Source organism: Neomonachus schauinslandi, chromosome X (assembly GCF_002201575.2).
Source record: "Neomonachus schauinslandi chromosome X, ASM220157v2, whole genome shotgun sequence".
Taxonomy (NCBI): domain Eukaryota; kingdom Metazoa; phylum Chordata; class Mammalia; order Carnivora; family Phocidae; genus Neomonachus; species Neomonachus schauinslandi.
The window spans coordinates 9,642,057-9,655,777 of record NC_058419.1 but is presented as its reverse complement, the minus strand read 5'-3'; the positions used below and the strand labels follow the sequence as shown (position 1 = coordinate 9,655,777).

The 13,721-nt window shown below is 44.2% G+C and overlaps 1 protein-coding gene across 2 annotated transcripts; it reads right to left on the bottom strand.

Moving 5' to 3' along the window:
- Positions 1-1,311: 1,311 nt before the first annotated feature.
- On the bottom strand, positions 1,312-9,106 carry SLITRK4 (SLIT and NTRK like family member 4). 2 transcript variants are annotated; one of them, XM_021684500.1, is made up of 2 exons: positions 8,777-9,106; positions 1,312-4,368 (listed from the first exon to the last, which is right to left on the bottom strand). In XM_021684500.1, the coding sequence occupies exon 2, from the start codon at positions 4,316-4,318 to the stop codon at positions 1,802-1,804; it is 2,517 nt and encodes an 838-aa protein (XP_021540175.1). In that variant the 5' UTR covers positions 4,319-4,368; positions 8,777-9,106; the 3' UTR covers positions 1,312-1,801. The 2 variants fall into 2 exon arrangements, with proteins under 2 accessions (XP_021540175.1, XP_021540183.1); XM_021684508.1 differs by lacking the exon at positions 8,777-9,106 and adding an exon at positions 7,979-8,090 and having other exon boundaries at positions 1,802-4,368.
- Positions 9,107-13,721: the final 4,615 nt, after the last annotated feature.

The following is a 13,721-nucleotide window of genomic DNA, read 5'->3' as shown; positions in this document are numbered from 1 at the left end:
GTTACAACTTTAGCCGCCACATCATTTTGGAAGCTGCACCAAAACATCTGCCACTTGAAGTTCATGAAGAATGCCTATGTTTACCTTCTTGGTCATCTCACTGACTAATATAGTAATTATAAGAGATGGAGCACAAAGAAATATACATATGTAGGCAGGCCAAGAAGGTAATGTGTTTCAGGATGTCACTTTGCTAATTGGGAGCTCCTAAAAATCTTCAAATGTCTCCCATTATCAAGTCCTTCCTTTGACCAATTTTGACCATAAAAGTTAACAGCACAAGCAAACACAGTGGCATATCATTTATAGTTGCTGACTGTGAACTCATCTGAGACCAATGAAAGCATTTTACAGTGTGGCTTTGATAGCCGAGATCACCATGATGTTCACTGCTCTACTGGATTATCTGATAGTAGCTGGAATGATGACAGAACAGGATACTGATGCATACGAGATATAACTATTAACCTTACTCATTAATTTTTTTTAAATATTTGTAGTGAAAACTATTTGAATTAAGCTCATAGAATCCTGAAAAGCAAGACAACTGATGGCAAGTAACAACTGCCCCAGACACGATACTATAAAACTAAGGAACTTATTTTAAAATGCACAGTTGGTAACAAATCTGAAGATAATATGCTAAATTCTCAAGAATAGCACAGAACTGTTTTTTTGTATTTTTGTGTTTTTGTGGTTTTTTTTTTTGTCTGTTTCATTTTTAAATTATACCTGATCACAATGTCCAGAATATTTCTGTACACAGAAGCTTCAGTTTCGGTTTGGTATATTTTTTTTTCTGTCTAAATTTATACCTATTGATAAAGTCCCTGTGATCAGGAAAACAAGTCAGGCATATTAAATACATATTAAGGAGTACATATTTTCCTATTTAGTATACAAAGTACTTCATAAATATGAATTATGTTACAAAAATAGCTTTGGGTGCGCTCACACGGTAAGCACTTTGCTAATTTTGGACAACCTTTAAGGATTGTGGGTATTTCACGTAACTGAGAACAAACTCTAATGTTAGTTTAATTTGAGCCTTGTTTAATTCTGATAAACATCATGTATTTCTTCAGATCACCACAAACGCTATGTAACTCACGTTGACTTTTTTCTTTTAGGTCTTATGTATAGACAGGTAATGCTTAAAGTGTTCAAATTTATTTGATAGTTATGTAATGCATGGTATATTTTAAACAAATATTTGCACAATTTAACATTATAAATCCAGCGGTTTCAAGATGCAGGCCATTAAAGTTTACCGATTTACAAATACTATCGAATGTTCTCTCTTTGCATGCTTTTTTTTTTTTTTAACTTTTCAGATAATCTTTACACAGAGTTGTTACAATGCCACAAATCAAAAGGATTTATTCCAGTTCCACCGACTTAATCTACGTGCAAGATGAAGGACCCAGCTGAGGTACAAACACTGGTACCAGTTTTCTTGAGTTTGCTTTACAAAGCACAAAGAGACGAAGGTTTTGCATTGGGGTACAAAACAGATTTGCCTCTTGAGGTTAAATTCAGTGTATCATGTATATAAAGCATCCCTTTGGCAATAGAGTTTGCAGTATCCCCACAGGACTCCCCAGTATAGGTTTTATGTAGTAAAATCTATTAAGGAAATTCTCGTCTACTGGACACATCTTTGCAGCTACAGTTAATGAGACAGCCTCGGAAACACCTGCCTCTATGCCTATTGATAATATAGTATTTGGAAGTTAGAAGTCAACAAAAGGCACTTTCATCATTAAATAAATGTCCTCTGTATGAAGTGAGATTGCATGACCTAGATCTTGTTCAAAGCTGTCTGCTCCTCAAGGACCTGTAGGTAGTCAGGGGAACTCTGGAGTTTTGCCTTCAGTTCAAAATACTCGCTGTTCTTGCGCTGCTCCACGACAATTTTACTGTGGTTGCCGCCTATCAGTGACTTCTTGGTTTTTTTGTCTTGTTGTTTTTCTGGATAGCGGATCTCAAAGCCACTGACACCTATGCTATTGTACTCCTTTTTGCTTTCCAGAAAATTCTGAATAAACACATTGGAATCCCTGCTCGGGAATAATTCATCCAGCTCATCAATTGTGCTCAGTCTCTTCCTGCTATCCACGTGTAATAAATCTTTCTCCTTGTCGGCAACATTTCTCATAAGGACTTTCTGTCCTGGAGGATCTGAAAACATGAAGCCGGTTTCTGACTCTTTCAAACCGCAGGTGTGGCTCTTGCTCATCTGCTCTATGGTTTGTGGAATGAAAGCTTCTGTGCTCAGTCCGTCTTTTTTATTGGTCTTGTGGTCATGCTTCCTCAGCTGCAGCTGCATGGAGCCACACTCAGGATTCCCCAGGCCCTCGTGCTTGACCGTGGGCTTCTTGTTTCGCCGCAGCACAAAAACAAGAAGACAGAAAGCAACGAACACAGTTAAGATGAGGACCACTAAGATACTGAGGATTAAAATAGACAGAGGCACCGGGCCACCGGGAGGACTTCGAATGGGACCCAGCGGGGTGGTGAATGTAATGGCAGGTGCAGGGCTCGTGAATGGCGCAGATGGCTTGTTTAAGAGTTTGGGACATAAGATTTCATTTTTGAGGGACTTCAGTTCGATGTTGGCAAACTGAACAGGTGTCTCACATTTCAGCTCTTTCACGACAATCCCGTCATTCAACTTCTCCAGCCACAGCTTTAACGCCACCAAGTCACAAGTGCAGTCCCAAGGGTTGCCCTCCAGGTCAATCTGTGTAAGAGACTGCAGCTGATCGAGAACCCCGCTGACAGGTAAGTACATGAACTTGTTGTTCCTCAGGTTCAGTCTAGCGAGGGGTGCTCCCGAAAAAATGTAAACAGGCAGGCTCTTTAAGAGATTATTGTTTAAATACAGTAACTGTAAATTTGGCATCGAGTCAAAGGTGCCTGCTAAGATCTCCTTAATCAAATTGTATTCCAAATACAGATACTGCAGGTTATGAAGGCCTGAGAATATCTCAGGATAGAGTCTTTCAATCTGATTGCCATTGAGATAGAGCCTGCGTAAATTAGTGAGATTGTGGAATACATCTCCCTTGATCACTGTAATCTGATTGCTGCCTAAATGGAGCAAATCCAGTCCTTCAAACTCGGCAAAGTCTGCGATGTCCACGTCTTTGATGCTATTGCCATTGACATGCAGCTTCTTGGCATTTAAAGGTTTTGGTACCAGTTCAGACATGGACTGTATATTTTTCTCTTGGCAGTTGACACTCAGTCCCAAATCTGAAGGATGTGTTTTGCAAAAGCAAGGGGCCGGGCAAGGTGTCAGGGGAGGCACCCTTGTTTGGTAAGACACAATCTGACTGAGATTGCGATTGGAGAGGGATTTGCCTGCCACGATTCCAGAGATCTTGGAAGGATTTGTGGTTTTCGGTGGTTTGGTCACTAATCTGTGTAAGGATGTTTGGGTCGTGTGACCATTGGAAGTGGTGAAGCCATTCTCCAGCTGAGACGGAGGCAGGATTCGTACATCAAAATCACTGCCCGTGCCCATGGGGCATAATTCTTGTTTGTTGGTCTCTTTTAAAAGCCTTCCGTATAAGTCACTGGGAGTTTCGCAGATAGCCTCTCCTATGTAAATGTTATATGGCATATTCTCCAGCCAAGCTTTTAAAGGCAACAAATCACAGCTACAGTTCCAAGGGTTGTCTTCCAGTTGCAGTTCAACAACACGGCCTATGTGTTCCAGAACTCCGATATAGGGGAGCTTCTGGATTCTGTTCCCTCGTATATCCAGATGGGTCAAAGATGCGAATCGGAAAATATTATCAGGGAGGAATGAAATCAGATTGTCATTAAGAATGAGAACTTTCAGTTTGTGGAGCTTATTGAAGGCTCCTCGTTCAATATACTTGATTAAATTGTAGTCAGCCTGGAGATACTCCAAGTTCTCGATGCCAAGGAAAGTGTCAGCTCGGAGAATCTTTAATTCATTGTTGTTCAAGTGCAACTGCTTTAATGCACTGAGCCCAAGAAAGGCTCCTCCCTCAATGTTCTGCAGCTTATTATTTCCCAGCTGCAGGGATACTGCGTGTGAAAAATTCAAGAATGTATTTGGATAGAGGATATTTAAAAAATTGTTTTGGAAATTGAGGTGATAAAAATTCGACCACGGTGGCTTCAGCTGAGTTGGTCTGTAGACCGAAACTTTCTCGCAGTTGACATAGAGCACATTCTCGACTGACACGCAGGAGCACACGTTGCAAATTTCCACCGATATGTCAGAATCTGCATTTGCCGAGGAAATCGGGGCTGACAAAATCAGAAAGAGCCAAAGAAACATCTTCTTGCAATCAGCAAACAACTTTATGCTTCTGAATAAAGAGAAATAATCTACAAAATAAAAAGAAAACATTTTTTCAATGATCATTACTTGAAAAAGTATTTGCGCTTACATCATACCGTAGTGAGCGTGTGGCTGCAATGGTTAGCTTTGTAGTTTTCTGCAAGGATTCTCACTCAGGTGAACAATAATCACCAGAAATGCCAACAGTTTTATTTCCATACCTGTAGTTTATACATTTTACACGTGCATAACACCCAACAAACAACAGGGGGAAAAGGCTTGATTGTGCTTAAACCTTTACAATCAGAAAATATTTTCTCTACATGGGCTATCAAATTCCACCCTTGAACACAGACCTTTTGCAACTCTAATGACTGATCCCAGGCCATCAACTCTGCCTTTGTAGTTTGCACCACAAAGGCATTTCAATCTGTAGAAGTCTGCTCTCTGGGCTTCAGCTCGATAAGAGGCTGAACAGAGAAGATAGTAGAGCCCAGGATTCAACGGAGGGTGGCAATGGGAGGGACTGGGTTGCTGTAGAGGGGACAGTCAAAAGATCAAGGTAGAAGGAGCCCTGGGAAGAGATCTGCCTGAGCTTCAGCCCACAGGTAAGCACACTGCCACGAACCAGTTCACTCCTGTACATGGCTGCCTTAAAAAACACAGATGACCCAGTGAGGTTCTAGAAAAATAACTGAGTAGGAAATGGCCAAATTTTAATTTCAAGTAAATACACAGTACCTAATTTCTTGTCAGTCATCTCCAAAGGAGTGTGGGGGAGCCTTTTGTCTCTGGGTCCCAGAAAGCAGGAGAGAAACCTGCTTGCTCCTCAATTCCCTAGCTGACGTCCAGACAGCTTTCCCACCCCCCAAGAACTGGCTCTCCTGCCTACCTGGCCCACTTCTATTCCTTTACATGCCATTTTGAACCCAGGTCCGAGGACTGACACTTGGCTCAGATGCTAATCTCCTTCACTTTGACCACAGACTAGCACTGCTGAGGAAGAGGAGTTCACACAGTACAATCCTTGAGTGGTTTTATCTGCAGCACCAGATACATTTAGTATAGTAAATGTCCTAAAATCATCACTTCCCAAACATCCCCTCCCAATATCACCACCCCATGTCTCTGTCTATAAACAAATCACGAATCACCTAGTGGAGTTTAATGCTTAGCAAATTAACCCCTTGTAGCCATTTCCTTAAATACACAATGGATATATAAATATATGCAATGTTTCCTGGAAAAGCCTAAAAGGAAAAACAAGCACTGTGCATTTTACTGATGCAATTTTAGCCATGTGAGTCTTTTCCATCTTGAATGGGAAGCTCGCTGCAATTTCAATATGGTTACCACCAAATATTAATTAAATAAACAAATTACCCAGGAACACACGATGAGGGAATGATACAAAGAAGTGTCACACAGAAACTCCTTTGTTTATTTTGCCCACGAGGAATCAGCTAGTGGTAAAACCAACCATGTCTCAAGGTAGACCATCCATTAGCCATGACCCAGAAAGATTTGCATTTTAAGTAGTTTGGTTCAGAATACAGCCAACACTGCCGAGATGCTCCTTGCCTGCCATATAGACATGCATTTCCTCTATTCACCGTGATAGTTTGATTGACAGTGCAAAAAGAAGTCATAAATTCTTAAGTATGACATCATCCAAGCCAACTTTCATTGTAAAATCAAAATTTCACATGATCATTTTGCCTTCCTATAGATGTGGTTTTCACAGCTATTCTGGTTCAGTTGAGTCATTTCTTGTTACTAACCCCCAGCCAAAAATCAACCAAACTAGAAACAAAATAAAACAAAACAAAAATCCCGAATAACCTGAATTCAGTACAAAAACAAGAACAAGGAGCATCAGCAGATCTGAAATTGCATAAGGAGCTGCCCTCCTCCTCGTAATTTCTACTTTAAATAGCAAGGGGGAGAAAAGCCACAAGGACAAGCTAGGAAGTTCCCAAATGCATCTCCTGTGTAACAGAGAAAGCCGCAGGCAGCTGGAGTGTCAAGCGAGGGAGAGGGGGAGTCGATCGCCAAGGAAGAGGGACCGAAAGGGCAAGAGCCCATGGAGTAGTGGTGAGAGGAGGCAAGAGAGCTGGAATGGAGATAGAAAGAGGGCAAGGGGGCACTGAATGTAAGCGAAAGAAACCTCCCATTCACATGGTACCACTAAAACATGCATATTTTAAAATTGGGGGAAAAAAGGAAAATAAGAAAAAAACCCACGAAGTATGAGTTGGGTACCAAAAGCCATCTCTCGAGCTGCCGAGAGCGGCGCGTCTGCCAAGAGCGGCCCGTCTCCCCATCTACCTCTCCGTCTCTCGATCTCTGTGCCCTGCAAGACGCTCGGCTCCCACAGCCGGCCAGGACCGCACAAACCTACCTAGCCTTACCACATATCCGGCATCCATCCGAGTGCCGTTCCCCGCGCTCCGCGCCCGTGCGGAAGGAGCGGGCCTGAGGGGGGACAGATGCCTGCGGGGGGTGGGCCAAGGTGGCTCCCCAGGAGCTGGCAGGAGAAACCTCTGCCCGCCAGCCTAGGCGGGGGTGGGGGGCTCCGCCAAAAGACGCGGTCACTGTCGCCCCCTGTGCGCTACCTCGGGCCGGCGGCGACGCGGCTAGAGGGGCGCCGGCGATGCCGCGTACCGCAATGTTTTGCCGCATCCCGCTGCCGGAGCCGGCGCGCAGCCCCCTCCCGGGTCCCGGACCCAAGCAGCGCCCTCGTGGGTTGGGCAGCAGAGGCGGGGACCGCTCGGGATGTCGCGGGGGCCTTCAGCTCCGCTGCGCACACATTTCTCCGCGCGCTCCCGTCCCACAACGGGCAGCTATTGGAGTTTCCATCGGCCTCTCTAGACCCGGGCGTGCGGTGGTTGAGGGAGGGGTAAGAGACGGCCAGCTCAGGCCACGAGGCCGAGGGCCACTGGGGCATCACTGGCCCGCTTGTCACAGGTAGAGTGACCCGGTGGCTCTGTGACCGAGAGCGGGGGTCCAGGCTACCCCTCCAACTCCCCCCCCCCCCCCCCTCCGCGGCCAGCCACAGAGTGCTGCTCTCACCAAGCCAGAAATCAGCTCAACATTTGGGCATCTTGCAAAGTCGCGCTGCCAGCGCTTGCCCGGCTTTGCAGGTCTTTTAGAGTTAGCCACCGGCTTCTCGCGTATTCCCTGTGTTGCTGGGTGCCAGTAATCTCCGACCAGCTCGGGGGCCACTACCCTGAGCCCCTGATCCACGTCCGCCTAGAGTGCTTGCGAGGGGGGCGCAGAAAACAAAGCCAGCGCAGCGGCCCCGACAGCCCGAGCCGCCCTAGACCAGGACACTTTCCCCGCCGCCCCGGCTGCCCGGGGAGGCAGTGATGTTAAGGACACCGGATTCTTTTGGTCCTCAGGGACTTGCGACCGCGCCGTGGGTAGGCAAGCAGGGTGGTGGTGGGGTAGCCACTATGGTCGCTTTGGCCACTCGGCCGGCCCCAAACCAACACGACCCAAACTAAAAATAATAAGCTACCTGCCCCCCTCCGCGCGTGCTCGCGCGCCCGCGCGGGCACACACACACACACACACACACTCGTGCTGCTGAACCAAGCGGGGAAGAGGCAGCGAGTGGTGGTGCAGCTCGCGCAGCCCCGCTGGAAATTCACCCACCTCCGGAGCCCAGCAGCTCTCGCAGGGCCCGCCGCGCGGTGATCCGCTCTGCAGTTTCCACGATGGTCTCTACGTGATCCGGGATCGAGCTGCTCCGCGCCGGCTCGCCCGTCAAACCTACCAAGCAGCCCTCGCAGGCAAGCGGGCGGGCAGCGGCGCGCACGCGCGCACCCGGCCAGACACCGAGCGCGCACCCAGCCCTTCGCACACGGGCTGCACCTTTACATACACGCGTCGAATCCCCGCCCCCGCCCCCCCCCACACCCCGCGCACACGCAGCCTCCCTCCCGAAACTCAGGAACCTCGACCCCCGCACATTGCTGAGGCCCCCTGTCCCCCATCCAGACACCTCCACTTGATTCCTCTTCTACCCACACGCCAAGAAAGCGCACTTTCCTCCAGGCATCCGCCCCCTCTTTATGCCTAAAACACCCCCTAGGGAGGAGCGACCCCTTTCCTCACGCGCAGAGACCCCAGTCTCCAAACGCGAGCGCGCCAGCCTCCATCCTCCCACCACATACACGCACACTCGAGTCCTTTCTCCTCCCTCAGTCCTCTAAGAACGAAGGCACACACACACACACACACACACACACGGGGCGTTCCTTTGAGAGAGCAACCAAGAACCCAGGCAAAGCCAAAGAAACGTCGAAGGTGGGGGAGGGGGGCCGAGGGAGGTAGACAGGGTCGTCGAGTCTACGCGGGATTGAATAATTCCAGGATCGAGGGGGGTGAGTCAACAACAATGACATTCAAAGGCAACAATCGCACTTGGGCTTTGTATAACGGTTACAGTACCTTCGGCTAATTGTCACCCCGCAGATCAGAGGGCTCCGGGAATACTTCTTCGGCAGCGGGCGATCCTGGATGGAGCCTTCTTGGGACCAGTTTCCTGGGATCCAGTAGTATCCTCACTCCCCCTACCTGTCTGCGCGTAAGGGCCTGGGGGCTTTAAGGCAAAAGTGTGAAGCTTTAGCCCAGAGTGAGACTTATTCAGTGGGTTTAGGAGGAGACGGGTTAATTCTCCGCACCTTAGAACTCTGCGTGCCTTCGGTGTAGAACGGGTTAAGCAGGACGATTAAAGAGCGGGGGGTGGGGAGAGGGGGAGAGGGATAGAGGAAAGAGAGGTGTGGGACCGGGAGAGATGCCTCACTTGCGACCAAAAGAAGAAGGAAAAAAAAAAAAAAAATCTTCTTTGGCTACTGAGCATGCCCAGTTCCCAGCTCGAGCCCTATAAGGGAGGCATTGTGTGCGTTCCACTTCTCCGGGCTTTGGTGGTGACCGGGAGGGGACTTTGGTTGGGGAGGGTGGTGGTGAATGAGAGGCTTTAGGGAAGGGGGACAAGGTTTGGAGCTTTGGGGGCTGTGCGGGAAGAGAGACCCACGGGATACCTTGGGGAGTCAGAAAAGGAGACAACGGAAGGGACTACGAAAAGTCACTTCAGTAGCCCCCTCACTGTCATGGCTATACCAAAGTGGCTTTAGCAATTGAATCTCAAATATCCAGAAGCTGCAAATCCAGCGTGTGGATTGTCTAGGCCCTTTTCTTCTACCCATTTGCTAGTGTTTCCACAAGAGAGTAGGAATATCCTGGGGAAAGGCTAATGTTCAAACGAGTTTCATGCAGACTGGGAATTTAGTTAATAAGCTTGGCAAGAAAGCAAATGTACCTGTGGGGCGGGGGACATTGGCTCTCTGGTATGTATTTCAAATACCTGGCTTTCCTAACGAGGAAAGGCTAAAACGGTCGTTTTACTCCCCTCCCCCCCAACCTTGCTGTTTTTGTAGGTGCTTGGCTAAGAAAAACAACTCTCTCTCTTTACTTTGTGTCTGTGGGGATAAACTGGCTTTAGGTAAATAGAGCTAAGTTATAAAAGGCAAGTATTTTCCTAGCCCATTCCTTGCCACATTTCAGGTAAATTACTGCAGGGCCCATTTCTTCACGACCTATGTTCTGCCTAATCCACTTATTCAAATTCCAGTCGCTCTAGCCACAATAGGGTATAGTCAGTACCCAGAAATGCTTTTACTTAAAAATGAAAAACTCTTTAAACTAAAACTAGCAATAGCTTTGAAACCAGAATTTGGCCGTCTGCCTGAACTCCTACAGTTAAACATTTACCATAATTGGTTGATGTTTAAAGGCCTCAAATCTAGGCAAGAAATCCGATGAGGAAAGGATTTATTACATTATTTGTGGGTAGTGTCCTATCTTCTATATTATCTGTGGTATCTATTCACATATAAGTTAAAATTTTTTCATTTTTGTCATAGAGATGCATGTACAATGTTTAAATGAATATTTAAATAGATACGTGTATATAGGCATATTTTCTTATGACCTTGGTAAATATTGCATCTTTCATAAAGAATCCTTTCTCTACCCTCACGCTTCACTGTCCTTAAAAATTTCGTCTTCTCTTTTAAAAACCTAGAGGCAGAAATTGAGTGGGCAGCAATGGTAAATTTTGCTATATTCCATGTGAAATCCGTTACGAAATAGCATTACTTAAGGAAACACTAAAGGATCCATCCATAACAACATAGGCACTTGTGCAGCTCCTTAGTAAGGTGAAATTTGTTTCCTCCATAGGTAACAGCTGCAGTATGTTGAAAAATCCCTCTACTGTTGTACATTTGAACAAAACAGATCCTGCTAATTAAGAACTCACATTTGCATTATATTGTATAATGCAATTTGAAAGTGGTAATGGATACCAAAACAAGTTGGCATTTATTCTAAATGCAAAGGATTCAGGAAGCTACAATATATTTTATCAGGATAGAGGAATTGTTTGTCCTTTACTATAAATGTTAACAAGATTCAATAGAATGAGCAAAAAAATTTTACCTGAAAATATAATGCACATTCCAAGCACTGTGAGAGCTGAAAAGGCCAGATTTGGACAGTAAATATCAGATGATTTAAATGCCTACCTTTATTCAACTTTAGAAACTGTTCTGAGAGTTGACTGTAATTTGACTGTAATAACTGTGAAATGCTCTTTTTCATATGGGTATGGAGACAGAAGTCTGAAAACAAGTACAGCTAGAACATCAATAAACTACAATTAATAATAGTGCTAAAAACATTTCGGTGGTTAGTATCTAAGTCATTAAAATGAATGCTTTCAAATAAAATATTTTGCTGCTTAAAAATGATAAAGTGGATACTCCTAAAAATAACATAGAGGTAATAGCTTCCATGCCTTCTGCTTCTTTTGCTTTCAAATTTAAAAACCCAATCCTTTAGTCCTGCAGTCTCTTTTCTAGCTCCTAGAATGACACGTGATATCCATATAGAACAATAGTAAACTAAAGGAAATTGCTAGCTTAAAAAAAGGAAGGAACCATGAAAGACTATGGACTCTGAGAAACAAACTGAGGGTTCTAGAAGGGAAGGGGGTTGGGGGGATGGGTATTAAAGAGGGCAGGTACTGAATGGAGCACACGAACAATGAATCATGGAACACTACATCAAAAACTAATGATGTAATGTATGGTGATTAACATAACATAATAAAACAATAAAAAAAGGAAGTAAATATATAAATAAATAAAAGTGTTAAGAAAACTCCAGCACTATTTATGGCAATGGAAAGAAACACAAAGTTGATGTTCTTCCTAAAATATATGAATGCAAATAATGTGAGACAGATTTGCAATAGCCTCATTGTTTTTCTACAAATATTCCATCGTACTTAATCTTGGCTTTGCCAGGAGTACAACTGGAAACATAGGACTACACCGATTTGCTGTGTCTCCCGCTTTCAGGGCAAATAAACAACTTCACCAGGAATTTCACCAAGCTCCTGGATATCCTTAATTCCAAAGGCAGTTTTAGTCAATCAAACGCTACCATTCACAAATGAGTAAAACACCAACAAAACTTGGCCCTTCTCAGTGGTCTTGCACTCTCATATTCCTCATTTATCCTGCCTTGTTTTGCTGCTGGGTTTTTTTTTTTTTTTTTAATTTCCTTAAGTAATCTCTACACCTGATGTGGGGCTCAAACTCAGGAACCTGAAACTGAGATCAGGATTCATGTGCTCTACCAACTGAGCTAGCCAGGGACCCCCTGTCCTGTTGTTGTTTAAAATCAAATTAGCCTTAATTTTGGTATCCAGGTATCACACACAGATCTTTCAGTGTATCTTAATTTTGAAAATGTATTTATACTCTGGCATTTAAAGAAATTACAAATTTGGCATCTCTCGAATTGGAATACAAGAAATTTCTGAGGATGTTAACATATCTTCTGGGAAGAGACGTTTCTAAGATCAAATAAGTTTAGAAGACCCTTGCTTCCATAAAGCTAAACAGTTTTTTTTAAACTTTGGGATTTCTCAGGAAATTTAATTATATTAAAAATGAATTCTGACTTACAAGGGGAAAAGATACATAGCATGTAACATTTCCCAAACTTATTTGACTATGGAAGCCTTTTTTGTTTTAATCACATACACTTTGAGAAACCTTGTACTAATTGCTCATTTTTGCAAATTTTGTGGAAATCAGGAGCTGAAAGGTAGCTTTCAGATCATAATCTAATCCATACCATAGAAGCTATTATCTATTGAGTGCCTCTTCTTCTTAGCCGTATTTGCCTCCAAACATTATTTTCTTTAGTTCTTTAGTTCTCTGAATACTGCAAGGGAGAGATTCTTCTTCTTCTTTAAAAATCAAGGTTCAGGGAAGTTGAATGCTTTGCTCAAGGTACACAGTAGTAAGTGACAGTCAAGATTTGACCCCAGGTCTTTGACATCTTCCCAATACCCCACACTTCCTTGTCCACAGAGGAATTAAGGCACTTTTAATTTGGAAAGCATGATAGATTTTTTTCCTCAAAGATAAACACTCGGGACACAAATGTTTGCAAGTAGTAAAGTATTAATACGCAACACTAGATTAAACCAATAAAGGACATGGAAAACAGTTTAGATCAATTATATATGACAGGGTCTCTTAAATCAGCTGCTTTCCCCCTTTGCCAATAGCGGGCTTGTTCCATTCATCTTGCTCTTTTACATACCTGAGTTGATTCTGAACCTGTGATGTCTCAATTGTCTCTTACTAGAGACAGTTGCCTTTGCTACTGCTAAATGGAGCCGGGTAAAGCGGTAGTAGTGTTCATCTCTAAACTGACTCTGCTATCCAGTAGGGCACTGACTAATCGGAGAAGGTGAGATTAGTTGTTTGATTGATTAGATTATATCAACCCACGTAACCTTCCATTTTTCCGGGATACTTCTTCATATTACAGCTGGTAACCTGCTTCCTCCCCTCCCCCAGAATCTAAGGTGTCAGCTATTAATGTATTGAAATCGGAGTACTCCAGGCATTGGCTGATTTTTCACAAATTATTTCTGGAGGATTAACAAAGAAGAATATTTTGTTTCAAAGGATCTTTGTAATTTTGGCTCCTAATGAGTACTCGTTCATACAGCTCACTCATCCCACCTATATTCTCTGGAATAACATTTTTCTAAGCCACAGATGCTGATATAATAGCATGTGTTCTGTTTACCCGTTTTCTTTCTGAGTCTTCTCTAACTTGAAAAAATACCATCTTTCTCACTCACTGTCAAAGATTAGAGCCCGGAAACAAGCTCCACTGCCCTCAGACAACTCAAAGATAATAAAGATCATGAAATAAAAAATAGAAAGTTAATAGCCAAACAATCTACTGTGAAAATTACTCCCATGGGCTGTACAAGTTCCAAAACACCAACCAAAGCTTTGTC

Excerpts from the sequence above, each read along its gene's own strand:
- SLITRK4 (XM_021684500.1), bottom strand. The coding sequence starts at position 4,318 with ATGTTTCTTTGGCTCTTTCTGATTTTGTCAGCCCCGATTTCCTCGGCA.